At 35.3% G+C, this 8,732-nt stretch overlaps 2 protein-coding genes across 3 annotated transcripts in view; one reads left to right on the top strand and one right to left on the bottom strand.

The window, feature by feature from the left end:
* The window catches only part of LOC116845556 (cell division cycle and apoptosis regulator protein 1-like), a 9,486-nt gene extending 3,738 nt beyond the window's left edge, over window positions 1–5,748 (top strand). The window contains exons 8-15 of one of the 2 annotated variants that reach the window (XM_032818341.1): window positions 252–507; window positions 1,512–1,577; window positions 1,715–1,918; window positions 2,060–2,239; window positions 2,326–2,676; window positions 2,847–3,213; window positions 3,367–3,710; window positions 3,801–5,748. In XM_032818341.1, the coding sequence (XP_032674232.1) occupies window positions 252–507; window positions 1,512–1,577; window positions 1,715–1,918; window positions 2,060–2,239; window positions 2,326–2,676; window positions 2,847–3,213; window positions 3,367–3,710; window positions 3,801–4,085 (2,053 nt within the window). In that variant the 3' untranslated portion in view covers window positions 4,086–5,748. The remainder of the gene's footprint in view (window positions 1–251; window positions 508–1,511; window positions 1,578–1,714; window positions 1,919–2,059; window positions 2,240–2,325; window positions 2,677–2,846; window positions 3,214–3,366; window positions 3,711–3,800) is intronic. The other variant, XM_032818342.1, reaches the window with a different exon arrangement.
* A 604-nt stretch (window positions 5,749–6,352) lies between these two features.
* The window catches only part of LOC116845561 (mRNA-capping enzyme), a 5,028-nt gene continuing 2,648 nt past the window's right edge, over window positions 6,353–8,732 (bottom strand). The window contains exons 4-8 of the mRNA XM_032818346.1: window positions 7,841–8,064; window positions 7,578–7,764; window positions 7,158–7,340; window positions 6,889–7,071; window positions 6,353–6,748 (exon numbers count right to left, since the gene is read on the bottom strand). Coding sequence (XP_032674237.1) covers window positions 6,525–6,748; window positions 6,889–7,071; window positions 7,158–7,340; window positions 7,578–7,764; window positions 7,841–8,064 — 1,001 coding nt within the window. The 3' untranslated portion in view covers window positions 6,353–6,524. The remainder of the gene's footprint in view (window positions 6,749–6,888; window positions 7,072–7,157; window positions 7,341–7,577; window positions 7,765–7,840; window positions 8,065–8,732) is intronic.

Raw genomic sequence — 8,732 nt, 5'->3', positions numbered from 1 at the left:
CCCCCCCCGACGACGATATACGGGCAGTCGCGGCAGACAAACCATCACTATTATTATTCTATCATATGATTGTGACCCACTCAGTTGTGCTTACTCAAATGGTCTCTACGTTGTGCGCTGATACACGTGGCTTTGTATGCAGTGCGTGGGCTTTTCGAACAAGCGAGCGAACACACTTAGCATATAAGGCAAAGCTAAGCGGCATCTAACCTTGAGTTGATGTTTGGGTATTGTTTTTCCTTGCGGCACAGGTACCGCTTCCTGGAACTCTACTACAGACGCGCAGAAACGACCCACAAGTCCGGGCGAGTGGTACCGTCTCGCGTTGAAACCGTCATACTATTTCTCCCAGATGTTTGGAGCTGTGTGCCTACCAGATTGGAATGGGACGGGTTGCAACTCAACTATAAGAGACAACTGGAACGAAAGTTGCTGCGTGCCGCCTCTAACTCCGACGATTTGGATGCCGCCAATGAGACTGATGAGGCTGCCGTCGCTGATCAAAAGGCACTGCCAATCATCATCCCATATATATTACTTTTATATCTTTTTATTACATTATTATTATTATTATTATTATTATATATTCGTGCCCACTGTTTCCCCACTACTAAACTGGATTTTCAATAGGCTATACTTGTCCATCGATCCTATCAGTAGGTTGATCTATATCGGACACTGTTATCTTACCTTCATTATCTCTTATGCGACAGATCGCTCTCGCCATCGGTTAAAAAATTCGCTGTTTAGGTACGTTAGGTATATTAACGGGCACGGTTGCATCGTTAGGCAACGGTAATTGTCCCGAGACCGGTTACACTCGTATCATTGGTTGGCGACTTAATGTTATTTGGCTTTTTCCGTAAACTAAGGTATCTTATTTTATGGAACAAGTCTTTTCGATGTTGCAACTTAAGGCATCATATATAACTTTTAATAAGGCAAAGTCCGAGTGTACATACTCTCATAATCTCTCATAACTTATGTATATTAAGACTTCTTTACTATTCTCTATATATAAGAACACAAGAACTCTTAAACGCTTATTTGTTGCAAACGAGGATCGACGGGTAATGTATCGCTCCCTTAGCCAATGGCAGTCGCATTGCATTAACAAGAGAAGCAAGCAAGCCTAGCTCGGGGCAAGAGCGCAGCTGAGCCATTCCCTTTCCTGAAACCTTCACCAACATTGAAAAATCATTCAAAAATCCTCATTTAATCATCGTTATATACTACAACATTATTGATATTATCCATGACCTATCGATCACACAGACACCAGAGCCAGGACACTATGAGATTCTAGCAGTTACTTGAATCATACTTGACGGTCATCGTGAATGAAGATGTGTACATCGTTACGATGTGAGAGAGTGTTGAAAAAAAAATAGAGAGTGATGAAAGAATGAAGGAGGGAGTGGTTTCGTTTCGTTATAGGGGCTGCTTCTGTTTTGTAGTTTTTTCTATAGCTTTTTTACTTCCGCCTCGTTAACTGTTTTTTCTTCTTTCAGGATGATTCTATGACCGAGAAGAAGGATCCTACGCACTATTCTGAATTAGATCCAAAATCAATGAATGTAAGTATTTTCAACGTGTTTACTGTCAGTGAAGAAAAGAATAAATTTTCTTCCAGATCAATATGAAAAATAAACACTTTTCCAAATTAATTTTTTTCTGTTGCGAATATAAATCCATTATATGTTTTGTATTGCAGGTGAACGATTTACGTCAAGAACTGGTGGCTCGCAATTTGAGTTCGAAAGGCCTGAAATCACAATTATTAGCCAGACTTCTAAAAGCTATAAAGTCGGAGCAAGCCAAAGAAGAAGGACGGCAAGATGAGGCGGACGAAAATGAAGAAGACGTCTCACCACCGTCGAAGGAAGAAGATGATAAAAAGTTCCGAGACAGTAAAGACGTAAGTAGCAATGCATGTAAAACTTAAACATTATTAAAATTTATATAGTTTATATTTATTATACGAATATTAATTATGAAATTTTTATTTATTTTTCACAGAGCTTTTATATCTATTAATTTATCGTCAAATTGTTTGTAGCATGATGAAGACAAGAGAAAACTTTACGAACGTGAACGGGCTGTGCTCGAGAAAAGATATACTTTACCTGATTCATCGCACATTGTTGTTCATCCCTCTAGAATGGCCAAGAGTGGAAAATTCGATTGTACAGTTATGTCTTTGAGCGTATTGTTGGACTACAGACCAGAAGATACCAAGGTTTCCTTTTGTTTTAGAAATTATTATTACTTTATTTAAGAAAGATATTATGTATATTATATAGTATATATATCTTTTGCGTATAGGAACATTCTTTCGAAGTATCTCTCTTTGCCGAATTATTCAACGAAATGTTAACGCGAGATTTCGGTTTTCGCATATATCGTGCGTTGTGCAGTCTTCCTGAAAAAACTAAAGAAAAAGACGAAGACAAAAAGAAGGATAAAAAAGATGATAAGAGAGATGAGAAGAAAGACGATAAGAGAAAAGAAGATGAGAAAAAATCCAGTAAGAAAGATGAGAAACGGGATGACAAGAAGAGAGAGGAGATTAAGGATAAAAAGGATGATAAGGACGCAAAAAGTAAGATAGAAGACAAGGATAGAGACAAAGACAAAAACGATGATGAAGAGGAGGATGAAGACGACGAGTCGGACGTAAGAACTCATTCTTATGTCTTAAAATTCTCTTTCTTTTGTGTACAATTACTTTCTTCAGTATAATATATTTTTTACATTATAGATATTAGTTACAATATATATATATATATATATATATATATACATACTTATAAATTTATAATATAGACGTTTTAATTACGATTTAGGATGATGATTCTATGAAAGATGGTAAAAAGGACAGAGACAAAGACGGGAAAAAGAGGAAAACAAAACTATATACGCACGATCCTTATCTTCTGCTATCATTTGTATACTTCGATCAGACACACTGTGGATATATATTCGATAAAGACATTGAGGAACTTATTTATACACTGGGATTGAACTTATCAAGAGCTCAAGTACGGAAGTTAGTACAAAAGGTTGTTACGAGAGATTCTTTGCATTATCGCAAGTTAACGGACAAGTCGAAGGAAGACGATTCAAAAGATGAGAAGAAAGACGACAAAGAGGATAGAAACGAAACAGCTAAAGCGGAGAACGAGGAAGATATATTACGTTCTCTTGCTCTCGGTAATATATTTTTTCATATAAATCTTATTCTTAATATAAATTAAAACTGTCTAACATGTGCTCATAAGTGACTATCTTGCTTTGTATTTGTTTTTTTTTTTTTTTACTTATATGAATAAAACATATTTTTTATTGTACTTTTTGCGTTTACAGGAAATAAAAAATTGTTGCCTGTATTTGTTGGAAGCGGACCGGTTTCAAAAAGAGCGCGTAGAGAAGATTGCATTTTAGAGAAAACCGACGAGGAAATGACTCCGGAAGGCATTGTTACGTACAAAGGCTCCTTGTTAGATGTAGAGAAGCTTGTAAGTCAATTGAAAAGATCTGAGAAAGCGCGTTTAGACACGGAGGATCGCATGATGGAGCTACAGCACGAGTTGAACGTAGTCAATGAGAAATCTACGAAACAAACTAGTAGTATTAAAGGTCTTACGGAAGATTTGAAGATGTACAAAGATAAACTGCGAAACACGGAAGAAAAATTTAAGAAAGTCTCTGTAAGTATATACGCTCTGTGATTCTTCTATTATATATTAAATTTATAAAGTTTAAACATGGTATTAAATTTACCGCGATATTTTTTACAGACTGAATGTCATACTTACTTGACTGCAGTGAAGAATATGTATCACATAGCGGCAAAGATGATGCAGGGCGATGCGAGGAAGGTGGAAGTGGTAGAAATACAAGATGAAAAAGTCGGAGAGATAAATGGCTCTGAATTGGAGAGCAAATTCAAAACCGACACCAGATGGGGAGACAACAAGATTCAGGTGAAAAAAGATCCAGCGGAGATGGAAAAGGATAAGAAATCTGACAATAAAATTTCTGTCAAAAAAGAAATCGCCGAAATGGACAAAGAAAAGAAATAGATACCATTATCTATTTATTATAGTATAGAGAATGCACACCAACATAAGATTTTAATCTTTGTTTCTCACGCTCGCACGTGTGCGTGCACGCGTTCTTAGTAATTAAAAGTCTTAAAAGAAAAACGAAAAAAGAAGAAATTAACAAATCAGATGAAATCGGCAAACAATTTAAGCGACACGAAAGTACGTGATCAAGACTCCATTTTGTAACTTTTTTCACTCAGTGATAACGTGTGATGATTGCATCTTTAATTATTAATAAGAGTTTAGCACTTGAAATCATGCTTAGACAAGTAACCGATAACAGTTCACGTAATGGTTAGAGTATCTCCCTACGTTGCAGTTTTTCGCGTCACTTGTCGAACTTTTCATGAAAAGACAAATTCAATCACAATAACCTAGAAGTACCATCAATCTGCCATTAAGTGCCAGATACTGATAAACCGGCGTTTATCACTACTAGTAAGTTCGGAAATATGTTAACATCTCTTAAAGATAAAGATTTTTACTGAAAATACAAGCAGCGCGAATATTAAATGTTTGCGCCTCCGTCGTTACGCAAATAAAGTTCTTAGACAAAAATTTGTTCCATATGAGAACTGTTTTGAAGCTGCTTTGAAGCTGCTTTGCATGCTTTAAAGATAAGTTATGATTAATGTTATATTATTTACTAAGAAATTACATTCTTGTTATATCGACTGTAACGGTTGTTTTTCAGTGCTAAGTATGTGTTTTTTTCAATGAAAGTTCTTTCTTATAGACCGATAGTTTTAGTTGATCTTATAAAATACATAATTTGCGAAATAAACATGTAACACAATAAATGTGATGCCAATGATAAAATTATATTAATATTTGATTTCAAGAGGATACTGTATCGAATATTTTTAATCGAGTTTGCAGAACTCGAAAACTTTTTTCATATCATTGCTGACGACTTTATAACATGGACGATGCAGTGTCCGAGAACTATTTCTTAAACACGTTTAACTACAGATCGAACATATATATAAAATAAAAACAGAAGAATGTATATTGAAGACATTCTCTAAAATTTCCATCGAGAATAACAAGAAATTATATTTGTCACAGAACAGCAATAAAATTGTTTCTTTTATGCATTAGAGGTTGGAAAAAGATGTACAGTTTTAAAATAATATGAACCTGAATGTTTCATTTTGGTATAGCAAAAATTATAGCCTAATCTAATAGAAGTGCGACAAAATCACATCCTTTAAGTAAACTGTATCGCTCATTGTATGTATGTCCACCGCGAGTGTCACACCTATACAAAAGAAGGATTACTACAAAATCGTGTTCTCGAGTGCGAACGATCATAATGTGATCGCGCGTTCTATTACCCAAACTTACAACTCACGATGCCAAGAATACTATTTTGTATATAGTCATCTATTACATGTAGAAATTTTTGTAGTTTGTAATAGAAGATCGCGTTTTCTCGTAAAAAAAAGAAAATATATACAAAAGGAAAAATAATATGATAACGATAATAAGAGAATAAGATCATAAAAATGCGCAATCGGTTTCAACTTTGTGTACGCCAATGTTTTAAGTTTCTGCCGAAAAACTGTAATTATTTCCATGAACAAATGGTAGTCAAAAGTACAAGGATAACAATAAATTGTTTAGACAGTATTCGTTATGTGTGTGCGTATGTATGTGCTGTGTCTCAATGTAAACCCGTCATTATAATTTTTGTTTACTTTCAAGCAAACTGACTTTATTTTCATATGTGATAGTAATCGAAGATCAATTATATCTAGATTACTTTTGAAACTTATCGCGTAATTCTGTATCTAAAACTAGTAAGTATTCATTATTTCATGCAATCGAATGAAGTATCGTTATTTATATGATGGAATCTATGGTGAATATAAAGCTGAAACTTTTGATTGCCCATCGCACACTTTATTCGTAATACGTAAAAAAGTAGATTACAGTCTGTGCGCAGAAAATCTTTTTAGAAGTGCATAAAATTTTATATTGTACTCATTTTGTTTCTGTATTGTATCACGTTATGTAAAACGCTATGTTGAGTTATTTGAGCAATATCAGGAATGCACACAGTGAGCCAGAATGGAGTAAAAATAGGATGAAATTAGAAAATAGATCAGTTTTATTCTTAACGTCATTTTCACAGATCCTTGAAACAGATAAGTGTGGATACTTACTTTTTTTAATAAAACTACAGAAATATCCTGAAGATTTCTGCACAGAAAGGATGAGAGATCATTAAAAATCAAATGTTTAAAAGTTTTGAACATATGAAAATTATTTTTATTTGAAGAAAATATTCAAGTTTATATATTAATATTTACACGACAGAGAAAAAGCATTGTCGGGAGAAGAAATAATTTTATTTTATTTTTAATCAATTTTGGCGCACCGTGGAGTGAAAGAAGAGGGAGCGAATTAATGTCATGGACATTTCTCTCCCATTTTCATGAGGAACTCCGTGTTATCCTGAATGATTTTTTGAAGACGTTCTCTCGTTGCTTGCGTCTGTCTCAGCTCCAATTTACGTTTTGCGGATTCTATTGCGGTTCGATATCCGGTGACATTGCGGAAAATCTTGATGTGCTTATCGCCTGAAACTAAGAGATACTCTCCCGCAGCTTCAAAAGCCAAGCATGTTATAGGTCCTGCAACAATAACAAAAGGACAATAATTAAATTGCAGCCGCGCGATTTCATCTTTTTATTGATAACGATTTCATCCATCGATCGATATCGTCATTGCACCGATAACATCGCGCGATATTATTGAAAAGTCTAGAAATTACCGAGAAAGAGGTCCTCTATGGTGTTATCCAAGGTGCCAGTAATGGTCGAGTAAAACGAAATAGAGGATCCATGTGCTATCACTAGAACCTCCCCGTTTGGAGACAAAACGAGACTCGCCGGAATCATGGTGTCCCAAGTTCCAGTCGTTAAAAGGTGCGGATCTTCACCTTTTTCAAATTCGACTACAAAGAGATGAACGCGTCACACGTGAGAACGTCGTTTAGACTTTGGATAATATTTTCTTGAAATTTGTATATGTCTATGTTACTTTTTGTATTGTAGAAGCGATATGTTCCATCCTTGGATACGGTAGCCATCTGACTAGTGTCGGCGCTGAAACCGAAGTCGTGAACTCCAGACGTGTGCCCGGCGAGGTCGAAGGCTTTCGCCACTTGCTTGAATTCGCCTTGCTTAAATACTACTTCAAACACGTTCACATCGGGCGTGAAACCTTTCGCAAAAAAATGATTCTATTAATCCTTCACAATCTCATCGCACACATGATTCTCTCTCTCTTACATTTCATTTTTTTCTTCAATACTTAAAATGCTTCTATGAACTAAAGATAAAAATCGTGTTAAATTACAATCTTTTATTGAATTAAATTCTCTTTTATTATTATTATTTTATTAAATTTAATTTAATTTTTAACTGCTTTTTTATTTCAACGGTGAAATGTATGGCTTACCAGAAACGACGACGAATCGGCTACAGGGCGATATACGAGCGCGATAAGTTGATCCCAGATGTAGCTCCACAGTCGCCAATGGTTGACCTTTCAGGTCCCATACAATAAGATCATTCATTTTACTGCACGTAATGATGTACTTCCCGGTGCACGCGATATCCATTCCGACAACGTCCTCAGTGTGACGCTAAACCGATATGAACACACGATAATAGCAAGAACAAAAGCGTGTAAATGTAATTTATACAGATGTAATGTTATACCTTAGGAAACTCAAGTGCCTTGGTCGCAGACATCAAGAAACCGTCAGACTTCTTTGCGACTTTATACACCTCGATAGCGTTGGCCATAGCTTTGTGTATGATAAATGCTTTCCCATCCGGCGACCAACGTATTAAAGTCGCGTGATCGTACTCTATGTTGACTCGCAGAGATCTGCGATCTTTCGATGTCAAATCCTTTACGCACCACAGCATCACGCTACGATCTGTAATAAGTTTAAGTTGAGAATCGAAGAATAGGTTTCCCTCCAAAAGTCTAAAATATAATTGATCCACGTACACAGTACGTAACGAAATGCTCGAGTTAAACAGATATTATCACGCTTTAGCAATATTTCATCCGTAAATCTTCTCACTGCAGTAACTACTCGCAGGACGTGGAATAAATAATGACGAAACACGAGTGTTAAAAAGATCCTTTATTTAACAATTGTTCTCTTTCAGTTCATCAATTCATTATAATAATTATGCTAATCTCTCAATTATTATTAAAAGATATAGTTTATCTAACTAAAAATGAAGCTCGGTACTTCTTGTAAAGTTGGTTATCAGTACCTGCTTTTTAAATTGATCTCTCTTTCTACCTATCTAAATGAATAGGATTTGCATATTGTTGTCTTAATCTATGCAACGTCGGAAGATCATGCAAAATCAATCGTGTATTCAGACTACAGCGAGAAAATCGTAAAATAAAGCTGGGGCCTACTGAAGTCCATTGTGACGTTGAGGATACATTCAATGTTGAAATAATTTATTATATATTATAAATTTGTCAAATATGTCGAAGACCTCTTCATTTGTATATTAAATAACTATAAATCTTGGTCACCTGATACAAGGCCCATGATTCAATACAACTGAAATGAGCCTTTAA

The sequence above is a fragment of the Odontomachus brunneus genome, unplaced genomic scaffold (genome assembly GCF_010583005.1).
Source record: "Odontomachus brunneus isolate Ranch 3 - 2012 unplaced genomic scaffold, Obru_v1 Obru_scaffold_053, whole genome shotgun sequence".
NCBI classification, from domain to species: Eukaryota; Metazoa; Arthropoda; class Insecta; order Hymenoptera; family Formicidae; genus Odontomachus; species Odontomachus brunneus.
The sequence above is the reverse complement of the archived record's forward strand: the minus strand, read 5'-3'. Positions and strand labels throughout refer to the sequence as shown.